A 22,317-nucleotide genomic window follows, 5' to 3' on the forward strand; every position below is an offset into this window, starting at 1 on the left:
GTTAGTTTTTGTAAGATATTCTTATCTCTTCTGTAGAGAAGTTTCATTTTGAATCCCATTAATTAAAACCTATGACGAATCTCTGATTCGCCGAATCCTAATTCTCCTTTGATGCTTATAAAATTCATAATTGATATGTATTTAAATTGATATAAAGTAGTATATTTTTTAACCAATCAGAATGCAGAATAATTATTTCTAAAAGTGCTGGAAAGAGAATAAATAATATGGGAGAGAGACTAAAAACTGGATAATAATATAGTTGCATTCCAAGATTCTGTTTTTCCTAGTCGATTAGATTTGGGGATTTGTAGGCTGGAACCCGTATCCGCTGGCTGAAACAAGAAACTCGGTCTACCGACATTATATGGTGACAAGGGTGGGATTTTTGCCAGGTTCAGCTGAAACTCTTCTATCAAAGTTTCCTGGGCCTGACCCAAGTCATTACTGTTTGGGAGCTCTGGCAACGGCGGCAATTGCTGAAATAACTTGCCCAATGGTGGTGATAGCTCGATATTGAGCCTTACTGCACCTGTCGTTTTACAGGAGGCGAAATCCGATTTGATGAAAATGTTATTTCCTTCGAGTTCATTTCCACATTTTAATGTTATTACGCACGCACTGCATCCCTGGTGATGTTTAACATCAGCCTAGCCTGTTGAGTTGGAAGGCCTCTCCGTCATCAGGAAATCTGGATTTGCACTTGTGATTAGCCAGCGCCCATATCCAAGATTTTCGGCCTTCTCCTTTCGAGGCAATTGGATGCTTTTCACCCTACAGTTTTCCAAGGCTTCGTACTCGTCTTGAAAGAGAAGGGTAGCAATGCATGAATCCTTATTTTTTTGCAAAGAGAAACCATTTTGGCAGACGCTGTAGCTAACTGATCCAATACAGTTCTCAAGATCTCTCGGAGTCAGTATCGCAGCGAAGTGACGGTTCTCAGTAACTGCAATATATTCGCTCTCAATTTCCCAGCGTATGGCGTGGCTGCCATTTGTGGGAATTGGAATCGTTTTCGCATTGTAAACATTCAGCACTGTAGATTTCGTCGCCATAGGTATCGCTAACGTAAAAATGATCCCGATTTCATTACTCAATACGCTTTTAAGCAGCGGAATTTCGTAAAATGATAAAACTTTAGAAATCGGTATAGCCAACGAGAGCATATCCGTGGAGTGCAATTGTTGTCTTCCGATGGCTTCAAGAACTTCGGTAAGCTGTTCTTTTGGGAAGAGTGCCATTGGGAGAAATCCGTTCGCCATATGACCCAAGTTCTGGAACAGGTTTGACTGAAATGTGTACAATGCTACGCGAAAACTCTTCGCAATAGTGTGTAGTGTGCTCTGAATGCCTTGTAGAGATATTAAGTTGTGGTTCAGCGACGTTCTCGTATAGAAGTACTGATGGCAGTTTCTATATTTGTGGATATTTGCATTGAAAGTTTTCATTTGCTCTTCTATTTGCTTGTTTTTATCGTTCTGAATATTCGTAATCTCGTCTTGTCGTCGCAGATGTGTCAGCGTCGAAGCTAACACGAATAGTCTTTGATTGTTTCTATCTTGGACTTGCGACCAACGCTTCTGCATTTTATTCACGTGGTCGACCGTTTGTAGAAGGGCTTGTTTGTTCAGATTACTGTCTCCTGCAGAGCATGAACCCAGGATTGATGTCAGCGCACATGACAAGGTTGAGCCACTACTAAGTCCGAGGCCGAACAGACCTGCCCCTGCAGCGAAAGTAATTGGCGCTACTCGTGTTGCCCTGTCAAATGAAGTACGTTTTGTATCTGCTGGGGTTAAAAGTGTTTGCGCGGACTTGATGAGCTCTCTTTGCCAGTCCCTCTTCGCCAGTTGCAGCTCGTATCGGGTTTGTTTGAGTATCCACTCAATTGTCAGGTTGCTTTTGCTCATTCTTGTGAAATTGAGTTGACATAAATTTGTATCAACTTTCCACAGGTCGTCAAGTGTGGCGGCGACTTTATCCAGGTAGTTTTGCAACGAAGCATTAAGAGAAGGAAAGGGCAGAACAAACTCCGCGTTGATATAACGCTCCCCTAGGAGAATTTTCCTGTCAAAGTTGAATAGGATTCCTCGTTGGGAGTCTCTAAGTGCAGCGAAGCTGGTCATCAGGTGCGTAAAGGCAATGAGTTTCATCATTTTGGTTTTTTTTCCAATTCGCAGAGGTCGGAAAGTGGAGGACTGTGTGGGGTTATAGTATTTATAATCGCTCCATCAATATGTGATTTCTGTTGAAATTACTGGCTGGATTGTTGAAAGTAACATTCAGAGTTTTTGTACTATTGTTAAACCTCCGGAATGTTGGGTAGAGTTCATCCGTTATATGTACAAAATATCCTCTCGAGCGGTCACCAAAATTAACTATTATGGCTGCACCAGATGGGACCAGTTGGACTCGTGACAATGCTCCAACTCGATCATTTATTTCTAGGCGCATGTTTCTTTTAATGGAGGTGCATGTAGGGAGGCATAGACATCGAGTCAATTTGTAACGTTTCCCTAGAACGGTCTAGTAAATCTTTGATGTAATTGAAGCTGTATTTGTGTGTCCAGAAAATAAGTATGCTGGGCTCGAAATCCTTCTCGAGGTTAATCAAAATGAAATTCTTTGAATCCGGGTAGAAAAAATGTTTAATCTCATAAATCTCGCTTTCATTTAAGTTTAAGTTGAAAAAGTTCTGCGTTTTGCATCGTTAATCGGGTTGCTGAGAATGGACGGAAAATAAGGAATGCTTCAAGCTAATAATAATCAATTTCGCTTTTTCTTTGTGCTTTTGCGTGTGAAAGAATTTTGAAATCAAAGTTCTGATGAAAAATAACAAATAAGCAATCGTTTATTTACTCGAATTTATTTTTGTCTGTTTAGTAGAGTACTCAAACTTCTCAATCGAATTTTTGTGTAGGAATAAGCGTGCTGTTGCGTATTCAGGGGATTCAATCGGGGCACAAACTTCAGATTGTTTATATTGTTTTTTCTTAATCCGCTTAAGCGGAAAGTATGGCAGGTGTTCGTAATTACCAGCGCTAGGTAAAATTTCCAAGTTTTGCAATGGTTGTTCTTGTGTTGTCGCAACGGTATCGCGGTTCGCTTTGTTTACGGTTGCTGACGTAGATGCAGGTGTAACAACGTAAACAAAAGAATTTTGTTTTATTTGGTAGCACCTGCCTATGTACTTAAGCTGATTATTGGAATTCTCGACCTCACAAACGTTCCGCTTTAGTTATTAAAAAAGGATTAAATTGCAGCAGGTGGTGCCGTATTTTGTTGGTTGCTGGGACAAACAATGACGTGGAAGAAATCACGCGGTTTAAAAATGGGTTGTTTTGACAACAGATGATATCATATTAGAAAGTACGTCACGGAGCATGAAAAATGAAGTATTTAGGGGAAATTAATTTGAAAACCAGCTATTAAAGAATAAAAGGTCACATTATTCTTTGATATGGTATTTCCAGCAAATCAAGATGAATGTGTTTGCCAAATTTGATACTGGACTTTAGAATTAAAATTTGGTCAGGACAGTCAAGGGAAAGTAACAGTATGAATCGTTCCTCAAAGTCGGGTGTAACTATTAAGATGTAAAATAAAAGATCCTCGGAATAGAAAGATGTTAAGATTTGAAGTGAATTCTGTTCAGTAAAGGCCAAAACAAATTTATTCGCATGAAATTGTGTAAAAAAGGGTAATTCTGAGCAAAGAGATATCATAAAGTCCACGTACTGATCGTTCATAATGATGTCTCTAAACACAGAAGTAGTTTTTTTTTGTTTTCTTTTAAATGTTTCCTTCCGTTTTTGTTCCCCTGCCTTTTTCTCTTGTTTTCAGTTTTTTTTTGCTTTCTGTTTTTTCTTTTTTTCTTTTTTTTCTGGCCGGTGTTGCCCCCGTTGCATCGCAACGGTGTTGTTGTTGAGGATTGTGTGGTGCAAGTTAGGATCGTACCGGACGCCTAGCCGGTTTGCTTTCTAAGTATAAGCAATATGGGTTAATTTATGCCCAAATTTTTTTGAGGTCAAAAAACTTAGCAATTTCCAAGTGGACTAACCGAGTGCATTTACAGATTGAAGATGGAAAACTGTAATGAAATTGTGAAAGATGATGGTATTCAAATGTTTTGTTGCAAAGATGCTACTTATTTCATGGAAAAGGGGGTCTTTTTATCGCAAGTTCCTGGACGTGCAACTGAGTGTCCAGTTCTAGAAGTAGAAAATTTAGTTTTGAAAGGCAGCAGCCAGCAGTGTGATCTGTGGTTCGGGCTATTCATTGGGCTTGCTGTTTGTAATGTCTGTGTGTTGACTATTGTTTTGTACAAGAAGGCGAAGAAGTGTTGGAATCAATTGAAAGCTCCAAAGGAATAAGCTTAGAAATGCTTAGAATACTGTTTTGTTGCCTTTTAGCAAAGCAACTTTGGTTACTGTGACTGACTCTTTGTGACTTGTTTTGTATTTAGAGTGGCTTAAATTTTACACTTTACTTGTACTCTACTTGAATTTTCTCTTTGTTTTAGTACAACTTGTCAATTGAATTCGGGCTTTCCTTTTTTTTTGAGTGAATATGAGTTAACTAATTAAACTTTGCGCTTTTGTTATATATCTTCAAACGAACTGAAGACAATTTTGAATTATTTCAGATTGTATGGTTTACACAATAAGGTAGCGCATGGTCTTGTGGTAACAGGCGGACAATCAACAGAAAGTGTAGCAATTTCTACAAGAGCAGGTGAGTAAAGAAAAAATAAAATACGTTTTTATCAAAGACAAATGCTATGTTCAATTTGGGAAGGGACTCTGTTTTATGTCGGGAGTTCAATTGGATTTAAATGTTGTATTGTAGTTAAGGTGTTCATTGGCGATTACAAAAATAACAATTACTTCAGTTTTCGGGCAAAAAGAAATGATTTAAATCAAATTCGGGTGTTGACTTTATTATTATAATAAATTTTTTTTTAAATTAAATTACAATTTGTTTGCAAAAAATCAGTTTTATGTATTGTATATTTAGTAATGGAATTCAATCTCTACATGAATATAATGAGCCAGCTAGAGGACAGAAATCTGAAGAACCGCGAAGCGCTTGATTCAAGCGCATTGCGTAAAATTTTCTTAGGACGTCTCAGAAAGTTTAAATTAATAAACGGTGCACTACATTACGAAAACGCTCTGGTTCCTCTGAATTCAGAGTTTGAGTGTGCAATTGAAGAGTTGCACGAGCCGGGTGATGGAAGTCATTGTACTTCCATGAAAACGCTTATGAATGCGCTCCGGAGAAGCGGCATCAGGCTGCCCAGAGCTTGGGGTGGTCTTGTAATTGCGGTTGAAAGGTAAAACACACGTAGAAGTAATCTCGTTTTAGATTTTCTGAAATTAATTTTCTTTTGTAGCTATATACATCACTGTGTACCCTGTTTTACCACCGATCAAAACCCGAATGTATTGAGTTGAGACCAACTAGTCTGTGAGTGAGGTTAACGATGCTTTGAAAGAAGGCTTTAAGTCGGTGTCCCTTTTGCCCTCCTATTGTGCTTTTTTCATTTCGATCAATAATTTTTCAGCAAATTTAGCCCCATTTCTTTTTCCTTTATAATTTTGTTTTTCAAATGGTGTTACCAGCAGCCGGTTATTTTTCCTAGAAATTGTCCGTGCTTTCGAAAAATTGACAATCACAAACTAACGCTGCTGAGCATAATCGTCTTTATTTTTATTGTTTTTGAAAATGTTTTGTGAGTTCTTGAATGTGGCCTGCGTGTGTGTTTTTTGAAGACTAATTCGACCAATCTGGTTGAATAGGCCAATCAAAGATTTTTTAAAAAAAACAGTATGTCTCATCCAGTAATTTACAGTTCTAAGTAGAATGATAATTCAGAGAGCTCAAGTTTGAGTTTGTAGTTTTGATTGATCTTGACGCTTTTTTTAAAGAAAATGTACGTTTCTAAATATTGAATATGAATTAAGTTTTTCTCTAAAATTTAGATTGAGCTGTTACTAATTTTGATTTCATGCTATAATGAAATGTTTCAGATAAAAGGTTATTATTTCCGTTCTAAAGGTTCTAAAGGCGTTCTGAAGTTGTTAACTGATTGTCCTGTTTTCCTTTTGCGATTGTGATCAGCAGTTTTAGGTTGATGACTTTGATTACCCTAATTCCAGAAGTGTTTGTGGATTTTTGTGCTTTGCCCCTTTGTTGCTGCTAGTTCATTTTGTTATTGCAGGCATTTTTAATTGAGAGTTTAATTTTTTTCTGATGATGCGCAGTTTCCACTGCTTGAGTGTATTAAAGCGTAGGTACTGAATTTAAGGGCTCTTACTACACTGGTTTTTGAAAAAAACATATTGCTTTTGCTCTCCCTATTTGCTATCTGCTTGCCCCATCATTTTTTGTTAGTATTAAAAATTAGTGTGTTTGTAGGTCAGAACTAGCTGTGCTCATTTAGTTTTTTTTTCTGTCAACGATCTTTACATTTGAATTAATTTTGAGGTTGGAATGATTTGATTTCGATGGAACCACAAGAAGAAAACTGTTCAGCCAATGAGAATTCTTGTGCAGAATGTCAATTTGAGTTTGATGTCAGTTCTGAAGACTCAGAAGAGCTCAGTTACACCTGTTCAACTTGTAACGAGACCAAAGATGGAGCACTTAAGCTGCAATTTTGTAATTATTGTATTGTCTCACATGTTCGCAAGCAGCATCGTGTTTTGGACTCGAAAGGTTACGATATTTCAGTTTGTGATCAACATAAATCAATTCACGAGTTGTTCTGTAGTTACTGCAATTTTGCCTTGTGTCGACAATGTATAACAGGACACAGGGGACATGAAATCATTCCAATTCGCGAGAAATGCGCCGAGACGCGCAAGGAAGTTTTCAAATACATGAACGATTTCGATTTACTCACAAAGGATGTGAAATTCCAACAACATGTTCAGAAGGAGTGTTTGGAAAGTTTGGACGATGCTGTAGCATTTTGTAGACCGGAAACTGTTGTTGATGTATTGATTAGTCTAATTGCGGAAATGGTCAAAGATGTCGCGAGCGATGAAGATGTTAAAAGTTTGATTTCTGAACTGAGCGCCAAATTCGATCAAGATAGTAAGTTGACTCTCACTAAAGCGAAGTCAACTGAGTTTGATAGAGTGGTTACAGAAGCGGACGATATTGGATTGAAGTTGAGAGAAGTGTTGCAGAATTCGGACGGAATGCTCGTTAACAAATTCAAAGCGATGGTAGACCAGATGGACACCTCATTGAAACTACAGAAAGACCAGGTCGCAAATGTCAACTTCATGCAGCCATTTTATGTTAATAATCCTCAGTTTAGAAGCGATCTTAAGGTTGTTGTAAGAAAGTTTTTTAAGGATGTGGCATGGCCCACTGCTAAAACTGTGAAGCCGGTGATAGTGGGTTCGGAACGTGGACCCCCCATTACCGGTAATCAGAGAATCGTATTATTTCCATTCGATGTCTATTGCCTGGTAGAGATGAACCATGAAGTCAACGAGAGGTTGGTTCGGATCATCAAGTGTGGTAATAAAACAGCGCTGATACCTCCTCGAAACTGTTTCGAATGCGGCAGACTTCTGGGTCAATTATCGACCATCATGTATGTATGTTGTCAAAGGTCTCTGGCCAAGGGCACAGATCCCTACAATTTGGTTTCTTTTGTCAAGTTAAATAAAAAATCTCGTAAAATTGACTACAAACAGTCTCCTAAGACTCTTGAAAAGACAGTTGAAATAGTCTACCCCATAGGCATGGAACTCAAAAGGAGCTTGGGTGAATTCGTTGCCATATACGGAGATATTTTCCATATTGTCAATCCGTTCTGTGACGACACGGAAACGCATATTCACCCTAAGCCACTATTTGACGGCGAGATAGTTCGAAACAACTTTTTTGTATACTACAGTTTGTGTATATCAGCATTAAATTGCCTTATTTATGACAATGAATCGAAGAAATTGAGACCATATCTGACCGATAAAACGTTTCAGTCATATTCATGCCCCGAAAAACCGTCAGCTGTTACAGTGAGCAACGATTTCAAGACTCTTTTCGCTGTGTTAGAATCAACTGGTGAAATTTTTGTGTTTTCCAGTGGTAGAGTCTGTAGATTTGTATTTCGAGTCCAAAAAGCTTTTGCTGCTCATCTGTTTGTTGAATTGTTAGAATTATGGCTACGTGGCAAAGTTGGCCTGACTGTTTAGGTCAAGTCTTCCCCAGAAGAGAGACCAATTCCTGTTGCTTGTGATCGATGCTGTAAGATTAGTTGCTAATTGATCTCGAAGTTTGAGGCAATTATTGTAAACATGTGTGTCTTTTTTATGCGCAATTTTTGCTTGACCGTTTTCGCGCTTTTGTGCTAGAACATTTTTTATGCTTGACTTCTTAAATTTTGAGTGATGTCAATTGTTCTCATTCGGAAAAAAAGTGTATTGCTGAAAAGGTGCTCGGACGGCCGAACAGATTATTCTCAAATTTCAATTTTTTCATATTTTTAGTATTCTCAATTATATTGCACCGCCTTCCGGCTTAGGAATCATCATGCTGGCGTTTATTATTTTACTATTTTCTATCTGTTACTTAGCTGCAATGTTAACTTTATCATACATTAAAAAGAAGAATAACGAATTCCATGTGAAGCACTTTCCATTTTTTCTTTAAAAAAATGTTTTTTGTTGATCTCAGTTATATTGCACCAGCTGTATTGCAGCATCGGAATCACATAAATTCAACTAATTCAATCGTCACGTTTTCAAAATGTCTTTATTTCTAATTGTATTATGATCATGGCGTTTAGTTTTCGTAATTGTAAATTGTCTTGATGATAAAAGGTCTCATTCCAAATTTAGGTTGATAACTACACGTTTCTTCGGGTGCTTTTTGAACCAAAGTATTTGCAATGTTAAACTAGAGCCACTGATAACCAGCTGTAAGATTTTATACTCCAAATCTCTTTCTGAATTGTTTTTTAATGAAATTGTATTTTAAAGTCATGGATGAATGTCCCATGAAAAATTCGCGGCGAGTGTTATTTTTCCGGAAAAATTTAGAGAATGCCTCATTTTAGTGACTTGATATCTTCTGCGAAAAGGCTTTCAAATGATACCACCCATGTCTTCCTCAGATCAATTAGGTAGTCCAAAATAACAGAACAAAAAACGACGCCATGGTCGCCTATAGTTTTCTCCTTTATTACTAGAAGTTGGACAGACAAACTGTTAGATTAGCCCCGCTCTTCGCTCAACATTTTTAATTGACAATAAACATTTTTTGGTCGCAACATCTAATTTAGGGTTTTATTTGTTACTTACCAGAAACTTTGATTTACGCAATTAATTATCATTGGTGACCAAAAATCACGCTGCTGAAAAATGCTTGTGACTGAATTATTTTATTTTGCTTTTCGATTTGGATCATAATGGATTTTCAAATAAATTTAATCTGTGTTTTTTTGGTATAATTTTCCCCGTTTCGTTTTGGATTAATGGTATTAGTTGCTCTTTCAATTTTCTTTGATTTTCTTCCAATTGCTCGTGAAGTGAGTTCAGAGTCTAAAAACCAGTCCGGCTCCTTTTTGATCAGATTTCGGCGTTTCTCATATTTCACTAAGAGAACAAGAGGTGGTGATAACAAAACAACACCCGTGATATGCATTAGTTATAGATTTTGAATCGTTGCAGTCCACGGGCTAAAAATTTTCATTTTTATCTTTCCTTATTTTCCTCAATTCATGTAGGAAGATAAAATTTAAAAAAAATTGTAAATACTTGTAATTTGTAGCTTAAAAATATTTGTAAAAAAATAGAGCGAATTCTGCGGGAATCTCATTTTCCTCTCTGTCAGTTCAGGGACATCGTAAAGAATGAAGGCACTGGAAATTAATTCTGTTTAATTCTTTTTATGTTCAATAATTTAAAATAGTTTTTCAATTGGTGATTTGAAATGGTATCTTACAGGTCATTAAGATGCAGATTTTTACCCCAATTTCTGCTTTGGTTCCTTAATATATCAGATTTTCTTATATGGCTGAAATTATTTTTTTCCTTGAATTTTTTTGCGATTGCTGGGAAATGGAAATTCGGATACAACACTGCTCGTAGATTTTAGAAATACTACTGATTTACTACCGAAATGACACGAGAAACAGTCTTGAATGTCCTGAGAAGTTGCAACTTGCTTTGAACCAATGGGAACTGGATATGATACATACAGCTCATTTTAGCTAAAATGTGGGCACAGAACTTCACGAAATACTTTATACATCTTTAGCTACGATTGGTGGTCATTTTCATCAGATTTCTTTGCGACTGTTGTAGCTTATCATTTCAAAAAAAATTCTACTGAAAATTTGAGACTTCTCTGGGAAATAGTTCGTCCGCTTAATATTCAGCAGCAGGTTGTTAATGCCAAAAGTGTTTCTTCTCCAGAAACATGGGAAAAATTGAATCAAAATGTGCTATAAAAATTTCTGTTCGATGTTAAATTTTAAACGAGAAAAGCATTTTCGAAAGCATTTTTTCAGATTGTGTTGTGCATTGTTAGGGGTCGGTTTTTTCAGTTTTTGAAAATTTGGGCGTTCAATTAAATAATTTGAGTCAACTGACTTTGATCAGAGGTACTTTCATTCCGTCAATTGATTGTTAACATCAATTAAATTTCTTTGATTTTCTTGTCGGGATGGTGTGATTTTTTTATACTCTCCCAACATTAACAAAAGTTGTGTCTCGATGCGAGTTTTATATTTGGCTATTTTACCCTATAATTTGATGTTGATCGAAATCCGTATTCTTAAAAGCGAATGTCATTTTGCAGCTTTAGTTCAATAATTTCAGTGGACAATAATTACAGTGAGCCTCATATCTGCAGTTTTCCGTTTTTCTGCAATTGTGAAACGCTTCTCATCTGAACTATCTGAAAGTAGCTTTCATAGGGGGGGGGGGGAGGGGGCAAACAAGCATGTCTTTCAGTCATTTTTTATCTTTGGTCTTGGATATCTTCGGTATTTCAGTTCAAAATTATGGAAAAGGTCTGCTCGATCTGCGAAAGCGATTTTTCGATGGAATCGGATAATAGCGAGGAACTGCCCTTCAGTTGTGAAACATGTGAAGAGAAGAGAGCATCGGCTGAGAAGCAACTGTTTTGCAACTTATGCGTTGGTCAGCACGTGCGCAGATTGCACCGTGTTCTAGACTCGAAAGGATATGAAGTTTCAGTTTGTAAACAACACAAATCTATGGACGAATTGTTCTGCACGGATTGCGATCATTCTTTTTGTCGGTTGTGCCTTATGCTGCACAAAGAGCATGATTTTGCGCCAATTCATGAAAAATGCGCAGAGACACGTAAAGAAGTTTTTAAGTACATTAATCAATTTGACTCTCTTACGAAGGATGTTAATTTTCAGCAGCAGGTTCGAAAGGATTGTTTGGAAGCTTTAGACAAAGCTAATGAGTTGTGTAATCCGGACACGGTTTTGGATGTACTGATCAAGATAATGAGTGATATGGTCCGAGAAACAGCAAAAAATGAGGATATTCAAACGCTGCTGACAAGTTTGCAAGAACAGTTCCGCCAAGATTCCAACAAAACGACTCTAACAAAAGCAACGTCAGCTGAATTTGACCAGCTGGTGGCTAAATCTGTTGAGCTGGGTGAGAACTTACGCCAAGTGTTGCAGAACTCAGATGCTGTCCTCGTTGACAAATTCCAAGGCTTGTTATCTGAAATGGAAAATTGCTTGAAGAAGCAGAGAGGGCAAGTTGGATGTGTCAGCTATATGCACCCGTTTTATATAAATAACGTGTCATTTCAAGGAAAACTGTCAAGCCTTATTAGTGTTTTCTTCACATCGATGGTGTGGCCCACCGCCTTTACTAAAGAGCCCCTTCAGATGCAGTTGAAACCTGGAGTATTGTTACGTGACAATTTCAAAATTGTTCTTCATCCCTTCGATGTATATACTTCTGTTGAGATGGACGACAGAGACCAAATCACTTTTGTGTCAACTGAAAAATGTGGCAACCGTACGCCTGCTCTTCCAACTAATTGTCTAAATTGTGGCTATCCTTTGTGGGGAATTTCAAGATGCAGTCAAGCTTCATATATGCGCTGTCCTGAGAACCCTCTTATAGATCCCTATACTTCAATTACGTCTTGTAACACTGTGCAACCTCGCCGTGAAGTTTCAGTCACCGACCAGAAGACGGTCGTTAGACTTTTGGAAATTGAGTTTCCATTGGAGGTGGAATTGACAGTAAGATTGGGTGATTTTGTTGCTATGTTTGAGGATGGACTTTACATATTCAACTCATTTGACAATTCTGAGAACAGCGCTTCTTTCAGGCTACTTTTTGATAAGCAGAACATTGAGCAATTTTTGCTCGTTTATTCTAGCTTGAATTTGGCGCGATTGAATTGCTTGATATATGACGAAAAGTTAAAAGAGATACGTTCAATTTTGGAGGATAAATCTTTTGAACGATATCAGTGTCCTGAGAAACCGTCGGCTGTGACTGTTAGCAGAGATTTCATGACACTATTTGTGGCTCTGAAATCCACTGGCGAAATTCTAGTGTTATCTGGAGGAAAGACAGAAATTATTCCGCCTGTACATCATGGCTTGCGGACAATTGACGCTCTTCATTTTGTTATCAATGAATCGTACACTCCGTTTTTGCTTGCGTGGAATTACACGAAGAGGATCTGTGTCATTCTTCGTCAGTACACCTCTAAATACATTCCGATCGGCGTTGTCTCTCCAACGGTGCCTGATGACGGCTCTGCAGATTTGACACTTACAGAAGTCAAGGTCGTCAAACAACATCAAAAACTTGAGTTTCCAGATATGCTCTATTTGTTCTACACCGATGCTAAAAATAAGACTCCGAGCAGCTTCAAAATTACAGTTAAAGAGTTGCTGGCTTACTTTAAATAATTAGCAAAAATTTCAGTTTGTTCGACGAAGTGTGCCAAAAACTCCCGAGGCCTGAGTAACTGTTTCATATGCAGAATTAATTGCACAAGGGTTTTTCAAATGTCTCGTAAGTTCTTAATTTAACTCTAAATACTCGTTGATCTCTTTCATTGAATACGAATATGATCTGTGGGATCTTTTCCGTTTTGTGCAACCCCCACCCCCCCAGCTTAGTGTGCGCATATTATTTGCACCCCCCAGACGCACGTGCCATATTTTTACATAACGATTCACTGTGTAATGACACCTGCGCTGTAACAGTGGACAGTGGGGTGCATATCGCTCTGGGGTCGCAAACTGAAACGATCCTTCTTTCTCTGTATATCAATTTTTTTTGTTCAACCCGATGTCTTCCGAGAAAGAATTTGTTGATTTTGAGCTAACTAATTCAAATTTAAATTAGTTAAATTAGTTAAAATTATTAGAAGACAGTTTTTTATCGTGCCCAACAAAAAGGGGGCTTCAAAGTTAACAGGAATTTATTGGTAATTCATTTCTCACACACCGGTATGATTTGGTTTTTTTCGTCTTTGAAGGTCGAGAAGCGGTGCATTTTTATCATTAAATTTTTCTAACAGTTTTTATAAACGAAGTAATTCTGAGAATTTTTTCGATACTTTACGGCCTAAGATTATTTGAAAAACGCTAAATGTTAACTTTTCCAAAAACAAATGGTTTTTGAAGATATAATTTGTCGCGCGTAAAACTCATGGTCATCGTGCTGGAGAATCTGTGGTCAATTGTAATTTTTTCCAACCTTTGACTCTATTCGTTGTTACAAGTGGTCTTCTTAAATAAAAATGCTGCTGACTACAATTTAAACTCATTTGATGATATCTTTTGTAAGTCCATTTTATTTTCATATTGCTAAGAAACAGATTGAAACTGCTCCCAAATTTTCATTTGAATGTGCTTTTTCATGCAAAAATTATGCTTGACCGTTTTGAGTTTTATCTTGTTTTTTATGCGTTTTTCATGGTCTAAATTTCTCTACTCATTTGCAATTTTAAACAGCTGAACGTAATTGGCGGCAGTTTACTACTTAAAGTCAAGTGAAAGGCGCGCAAAAATGGGTGTCCTTTTTAACTTTATGTGGTACTTTAGAGATTCTAATGACTCATTTGAAGACCCTCCTTGTGAATTTTTTGCCCCCTCCCCAAAAGTCTTAATTCCCACCCCCTCCCTCTAGAGAAATTCAATTAACGTTAGTTTTTTTGGTTTGTATAGTCATGTGAGATAATATGGTTACTTCATTATTTTCAAATCAGGGCAGCTCAATTCTTCGGAAAGCAAATTTCTTTGTAAAAGCAATAAGAAAACTTTTATTTTTAAAATCAATGTTCCAATGTACATTGATTTCCAATAAACATTTTGATTTGTTTTGTTTCATTTTTTTTTGACACAGGCGTTTTCATGTTCGTTTAATTGAATGATTCTGAAATTAACATAATTGTGACCTGTAAAGGGTGTCATTTTAATACAAAAATCTTGGTGAGATTCTATTTTTTTGCTAATTAGCTCTAGTGATTTAAGAGGCAACGCGCCGCAATTTAAAAATGTTCAAACTCGGTGTGTTTCTTGTGACAGAAAACCATTCGTGCTAAATTTTGTTTTACCTCCTTATAAACATTCTTCGCCAAAAATTTCATTTCGTTTTCATGCAATGTTTACTTTGAAAGTTTATTGCATTTGTGTTAGGAAGTCTGGGCCAATACTGTAAAAAATGGTGCATTACTAGATTAGAAGCAGCATCTCTTAATTGCAAGTCTAGTGTGCTAGCCATTTATAAAACCTAGGCTAAGAATTCAGCATCTCTTAAACCCGTTTTGTTATTCTTTCTTGATCCTTAAGGCTACATTGAGAATTCCAGTATACGTTGAACTTGTAGAGCCTCTTGTGACCCGCTTTGTGATTAAGCTCATGGACTGGGTTCGGGGCACAAACTGTTTTTTGGGGTCTAAGCAGTCGCTTTTACTGTGAAAGCGGACCAGTACATGATTCGAACCAGCATCTCTTACTTGCTAGCTTACTGAGCTAACCATTGCACCAACTTGTCTTCAGCTCTCCAACTTGGGCATATCTTATAACCCGTTCTCTCGTTCTTTCTTCTTCCTCAAGGCTTCATTTATCAAGCGTGGTATACATCGAACAATTATAGCTTCTTGTCAAGCCTATCTTGTGCACAATTTACGTACGCTTGTTCTCTCTCAACCTTTTAACATTTGTTTAGCATTTTACAAAATCTTCTTTTATGTTCGTTGTTGAGCTATTTGAGTTTTTTGCCAATTTTTGTTTCAAATTTAATAATATTTTTTTTCATTTTGTTCACTTAAACTATTTTCTAGCTTCGAACTTAAATTATAAGTTTGTAGTTTTTTCTATGTCAAGCAAAACCTTTTTTATATCAGATTTTTCAAAGAAAATTAAACGACCCAGTGAGGAGCTCTGAAATGTTTTAAAACTTTTTGAAAAATACAGCGGTTTTGCTGCTTCATAATAGGTTTTAAAAATAATTGTGTTGTAGATGAGCTAGCAGAAAATTAGATTGTTTTGTTGATAAATCTTTCATAAGTCGTGTTTTTGGAAGAAAAATGTTCATCCCTCCGCGTATAACCTCCTTCTGAGTCCTAATAACAGATCGCTCTCTACAGATCGCTTAAGGAGTAGGTATGTACAGATTTTTTATGTTAATTTTTTGTCTGTGTTGTATTTTTGAACAAATTGATCAGAACAGCTCTTGAAAGGGTCTGCTATTCCTCAGGTAATGTTCAATAGTTTTTTGGCCGCACGCGTTTGCAGTTTAAATTTATAAATAACTATCGCTCGAAACTTTTTGTATGGATATATAAATAAAGAATGAATATATAAATTTAGACAAGAAATTTCTTTATTCAGAGGGGAGTTACAGCAGAAATGAGAAAAGGTTTGTAATTTATACTGAATTGCTCATTTAAGAATTGAGCAAAACTTTAACGTTTAATGACTTCGAATTCTTTATTTATGCAAAAATTTTGCTTGACCGTTTTGAGTTTTATCTTGTTTTTTATGCGTTTTTCATGGTCTAAATTTCTCTACTCATATGCAATTTTAAACAGCTGAACGTAATTGGCGGCAGTTTACTACTTAAAGTCAAGTGAAAGGCGCGCAAAAATGGGTGTCCTTTTTAACTTTATGTGGTACTTTAGAGATTCTAATGACTCATTTGAAGACCCTCCTTGTGAATTTTTTGCCCCCTCCCCAAAAGTCTTAATTCCCACCCCCTCCCTCTAGAGAAATTCAATTAACGTTAGTTTTTTTGGTTTGTATAGTCATGTGAGATAATATGGTTACTTCATTATTTTCAAATCAGGGCAGCTCAATTCTTCGGAAAGCAAATTTCTTTGTAAAAGCAATAAGAAAACTTTTATTTTTAAAATCAATGTTCCAATGTACATTGATTTCCAATAAACATTTTAATTTGTTTTGTTTCATATTTTTATGACACAGGCGTTTTCATGTTCGTTTAATTGAATGATTCTGAAATTAACATAATTGTGACCTGTAAAGGGTGTCATTTTAATACAAAAATCTTGGTGAGATTCTATTTTTTTGCTTATTAGCTCTTGTGATTTAAGAGGCAACGCGCCGCAATTTAAAAATGTTCAAACTCGGTGTGTTTATTGTGACAGAAAACCATTCGTGCTAAATTTTGCTTTACCTCCTTATAAACATTCTTCGCCAAAAATTTCATTTCGTTTTCATGCAATGTTTACTTTGAAAGTTTATTGCATTTGTGTTAGGAGGTCTGGGCCAATACTGTAAAAAATGGTGCATTACTAGATTAGAAGCAGCATCTCTTAATTGCAAGTCTAGTGTGCTAGCCATTTATAAGACCTAGGCTAAGCATTCAGCATCTCTTAAACCCGTTTTGTTATTTTCTTGATCCTTAAGGCTTCATTGAGAATTCCAGTATACGTTGAACTTGTAGAGCCTCTTGTGACCCGCTTTGTGATTAAGCTCATGAACTGGGTTCGGGGCACAAACTGTTTTGTGGGGTCTAAGCAGTCGCTTTTACTGTGAAAGCGGACCAGTACATGATTCGAACCAGCATCTCTTACTTGCTAGCTTACTGTGCTAACCATTGCACCAACTTGTCTTGAGCTCTCCAACTTGGGCATATCTTATAACCCGTTCTCTCGTTCTTTCTTCTTCTTCAAGGCTTCATTTATCAAGCGTGGTATACATCGAACAATTATAGCTTCTTGTCAAGCCTATCTTGTGCACAATTTACGTACGCTTGTTCTCTCTCAACCTTTTAACATTTGTTTAGCATTTTACAAAATGTTCTTTTATGTTCGTTGTTGAGCTATTTGAGTTTTTTTTGCCAATTTTTGTTTCAAATTTAATAATATATATTTTTTTCATTTTGTTCACTTAAACTATTTTCTAGCTTCGAACTTAAATTATAAGTTTGTAGTTTTTTTCTATGTCAAGCAAAACCTTTTTTTATATCAGATTTTTCATAGAAAATTAAACGACCCAGTGAGGAGCTCTGAAATATTTTAAAACTTTTTGAAAAATACAGCGGTTTTGCTGCTTCATAATAGGTTTTAAAAATAATTGTGTTGTAGATGGGCTAGCAGAAAATTAGATTGTTTTGTTGATAAATCTTTCATAATTCGTGTTTTTGGAAGAAAAATGTTCATCGCTCAGCGTACAACCTCCTTCTGAGTCCTAGTAACAGATCGCTCTCTACAGAGCGCTTAAGGAGTAGGTATGTACAGGTTTTTTATGTTAATTTTTTGTCTGTGTTGTATTTTTGAACAAATTGATCAGACCAGCTCTTGAAAGGGTCTGCTATTCCTCAGGTAATGTTCAATAGTTTTTTTGGCCGCACGTGTTTGCAGTTTAACTTCATAAATGACTATCGCTCGAAACTTTTTGTATGGATATATAAATATAGAATGAATATGTAAATTTAGACAAGAAATTTCTTTATTCAGAGGGGAGTTACAGCAGAAATGAGAAAAGGTTTGTAATTTATACTGAATTGCTCATTTAAGAATTGAGCAAAACTTTAACGTTTAATGACTTCGAATTCGTTATTTATGAAAATTTGAGCCAATACTGAAAGTCAGCTTCTCTTTTTATTGTTACTGTTACAGTTTCTAATGGTTCTAATCACAGGACTTTTTGACTGCGTTAAGGATTTATTTTATGCGAATAATTATTAAACTATTGTAATTAGTATCATGTAAACTCCTCTTGTTGATTGCTTTGCTGGCATCCAGTTGGAAGTAGCTGTTTTGACTGGTGACTGGCTAACGAAATGGTGATACCTGGGTAACATTGTGTCTATCCGTGAAGAGCATTAAAAAAAGCTTTCAGAACTTAAGATGAAATGGAATTATTAATGAATTTAATATCAAAAAGTGTTCTTTGCTCTATTTGTGTCGTTCATGGATGATTACTCCATTTATGGATGATACTAATTGATCTGCGGGTGTATCGATATTCCACAGATTCCAGAATAATCAGTTTAGCTGGTCTAAGGTCTGGTCTAATTATTAATGAATTTAATATCAAAAAATGTTCTTTGCTCTGTTTGTGTCGTTTATGGATGATTGCTCCATTTATGGATGATACTAATTGATCTGCGGTTGTATCGATATTCACAGATTCCAGAATCATCAGTTTAGCTGGTCTAAGGTCTGGTAGCCAAAAACTGGGGGTGGACAAATTAATGGGGGTGGAATTGTGGGTGGAATTATTGAATTTAATATCAAAAAGTGTTCTTTGCTCTATTTGTGTCGTTTATGTGTGACTGCTCCATTTATGGATGATGCTAATTGATCTGCGGGTGTATCGATATTCCACAGATTCCAGAATAATCAGTTTAGCTTGTCTAAGGTCTGGTAGCCAAAAACTGGGGGTGGACAAATTAATGGGGGTGGAATTGTGGGTGGAATTATTGAATTTAATATCAAAGTGTATTTTGCTCTATTTCAGTCGTTTATGTATGATTGCTCCATTTATGGATGATGCTAATTGATCTGCGGGTGTATCGATATTCCACAGATTCCAGACTAATCAGTTTAGCTGGTCTAAGGTCTGGTCTAATTATTAATGAGTTTAATATCAAAAAGTTTTCTCTGCTCTATTTTTGTCGTTTATGGATGATTGCTCCATTTATGGATGATACTAATTGATCTGCGGGTGTTGGAATTATTAATGAATATGATATTTAAAAGTGTTCTTTGCTCTATTTGTGTCGTTCATGGATGATTGCTCCATTTATAGATGATACCAATTGATCTGCGGGTGTATCGATATTGCACAGATTCCAGAATAATCAGTTTAGCTTGTCTAAGGTCTGGTAGCCAAAAACTGGGGTGGACAAATTAATGGGGGTGGAATTGTGGGTGGAATTATTGAATTTAATATCAAAAATTGTTTTTTGCTCTATTTGTGTCGTTTATGTATGATTGCTCCATTTATGGATGATGCTAATTGATCTGGTGGTGTATCGATATTCCACAGATTCCAAAATAATCAGTTTAGCTGGTCTATGGTCTGGTCTAATTATTAATGAGTTTAATATCAAAAAGTGTTCTCTGCTCTATCTTTGTCGTTTATGGATGATTGCTCCATTTATGGATGATACTAATTGATCTGCAGGTGTTGGAATTATTAATGAATATGATATTTAAAAGTGTTCTTTGCTCTATTTGTGTCGTTCATGGATGATTGCTCCATTTATGGATGATACCAATTGATCTGCGGGTGTATCGATATTGCACAGATTCTAGAATAATCGGTTTAGCTAGTCTAAGGTCTGGTAGTCAAACATTGGGGATGGACCAATGCCGATACCAACTTTAGTAGTCGTGTTTTAAGTTCGTTTTTTAGCTTTCTGGTGATTTATTCTGTTGTTCGATGACGGAACTAACACTGATTCTACTATAGTTATTTTAGTTTCAAGTTTTGAGCTTGAGTTGAATTATTGAGCTGTTCTGTGGCTGGTTTTTTCCCTACCATATCTTACGGTCTCTTTGTTAGCCTAATTGATGTGATAAACATATTAAATAGAGAATGAACATGGATTTTGATGATCTTGAGGATTGCTTTGAAGTTGACGTTGACTCTATTGCGGACGAAGTTGAAAAACTAGATGATGGTGATGTGGGTTCGACGATGAAAGATCTTATGCAAAAAAATGATGCCATTGATAATAAAGCAGGACGGTGAACTGAGGAGGTTTAAACAGAGTCAAGGACACATGAAAGATATGATGAACATCAACACCAATGCAATACACAAACTAGATGAGCGAATTGTTGAACTTGAAAAGTGCTCGAGAAAACTGTGCCTAATTTTCTAAAATTTCGAATGCAAAAGCGACGCACTATCAAGAATATTGCTTCTCTTCAAACAAATTTTGCGGCGAAATTTCAACCCCAAGCCTAGCAGCGTGTCATCCATTAAACCAAAGCCCGAACGCTCCTATAATTGTGAAGTTTATGTATAACCGGGACCGTGATTTAATAGGGCCAGAAGAACCCGGCTCATGGGCATAAGCAATTCATTAGGACGACCCGTACAAGTTGATGAATGTCTAGCTCCGACAGACGGGAAGTAAGAACTGAAGCAAAACAAATGGGACTTCCATTTTTTTCTAGGAAACAAGATGTCTATGCCTACAACCAGAATCTTCCCAATGCCGATGCTGCTCAAGTTAAATCAAATAAATTTTGTGATTTGAATGCCCCTGGCCTTTCTAAGCAGTCTACTCTACTTAAACTGGTATTTAAAATTGGTAAATTTAACAAAACGCCCATGCAAACGCCTAATTTGACCCGAAAAACCCGAGCACCGTTACTCAAAGTGTGATGCGAAAAAGAATGCAGCTATCTCTAGCAATGGAGAGTAAAGGAACGCCTGATGACAATCCCAACTTGGTGAATGTTATTGTGAAAAACCTTGTTCCTCGCTAATGCTGGCTTTGAAGGAAGTCACTAATGAAACAGTTACTGATAATGTTGATACTGATCTCAAAAATTTTTCTCAGATAACCGATGAATTCTCGCCCTGCAGAACTTTCAAAAATGAATCAAACAAAAATCCAAAACGGGCGTCCAATGAGATTAAAAAATCTAAAAATGCATAAAAACCAGGCGCATCGTAAATGGAAAAGCACAAGAAACATCAGTCATTTAAATAACTTCAAGAGATAACGTGCCAAGTTTGAAAATTCAGACAAAGTTGCCAAAAAGATTTTTACGCAAATCGTTCCGAATCTTGCATAGTAGACTCAAGGCAAACATATAAATTACTGATCAATCTTTCCGGTAAAAATCACGTGAGTAAAAATATACCATTTCTCAACTCTAGTACTGGTTTGAACGTGACAATTGATGAGATTGCTAACTCTTTTAATGACTATTTTGCAGATATTGGTAAGAATATCGCTTCGAAAATACCAGATGCCGATGCACCATTGAAAACAATCAACTTTAATAATAAATCCATGTTCTTATATAAAACCATCGATGAGGAAATCTTAAGCATCATGAATGAACTTGATAATAAATCATCATCTGGTCTAGATAATTTGAGTAATATCTTAAAAACTTGATAAAGATCAGTTCGAATACTACCGCTCCATTTCTCTGTGATTTAATTAACATGTCATTTAGGGAGGTGTGTTTCCAAAGATTCTCGCTGAAGCTTAAGTTATTGCACTTCATAAAGAGGGTGATAAAATTGATGAAAATAATTATCGATCTATAATTTTGATAAGTATCAGGAGCAAAATTTTTGAGCTAATTATGTACAACAGAGTATACCTTTTCTTTGAAAAGAATTTACTATTCTCATGCAAACAATTTGGCTTTCCTCTTGAGCATAGTACAATTGATGCTCCTGTAGAATTTCATGTTGCTTCCTTGACCTCAAAAAGGCATTCGATACAGTAGATCATCAAATTTTGCTCTGGAAATTAGAAAGATATGGTATTCGTCTCAATTGTTTAAAGTGATTCCAATTATACCTTGCAAACAGATACCAAAAGGATGAAATAAACGGTCATTTATCGAATTGGAGAAAAGTGAATTGTGGAGTTCCACAGGGATCAATACTTGGACCTTTGTTGTTCGTAATATATATTAACGACTTACCTGAGTGTTGCAAACATACTGATATAGTTGTTTCTGCCGATGACACAACTATTTTTCTCAGTAGTTTGTAATAGGAATCAGATTGAATCAGATCTGAAAGAGATGAGTTGTTGGCTTGTAGCAAACAAGTTATCTCTTAACTTAGAAAAAACTCTACAAATGAATATAAACACAAGT

The 22,317-nt window shown here is 36.3% G+C and overlaps 2 protein-coding genes across 2 annotated transcripts in view; both read left to right on the forward strand.

Moving 5' to 3' along the window:
- LOC142339065 (uncharacterized) overlaps window positions 1-13,213 on the forward strand; it is a 28,090-nt gene extending 14,877 nt beyond the window's left edge. Inside the window, exon 2 of the mRNA XM_075388726.1 lies at window positions 11,021-13,213. Within this exon, the coding sequence (XP_075244841.1) occupies window positions 11,021-12,946 (1,926 nt within the window). The 3' untranslated portion in view covers window positions 12,947-13,213. The remainder of the gene's footprint in view (window positions 1-11,020) is intronic.
- Window positions 1-22,317, forward strand: part of LOC142339736 (uncharacterized) — a 169,655-nt gene that overhangs the window by 49,489 nt on the left and 97,849 nt on the right. The window lies entirely within an intron of this gene.

Source organism: Convolutriloba macropyga, chromosome 5 (assembly GCF_964194025.1).
Source record: "Convolutriloba macropyga chromosome 5, txConMacr16.3, whole genome shotgun sequence".
NCBI classification, from domain to species: domain Eukaryota; kingdom Metazoa; phylum Xenacoelomorpha; order Acoela; family Convolutidae; genus Convolutriloba; species Convolutriloba macropyga.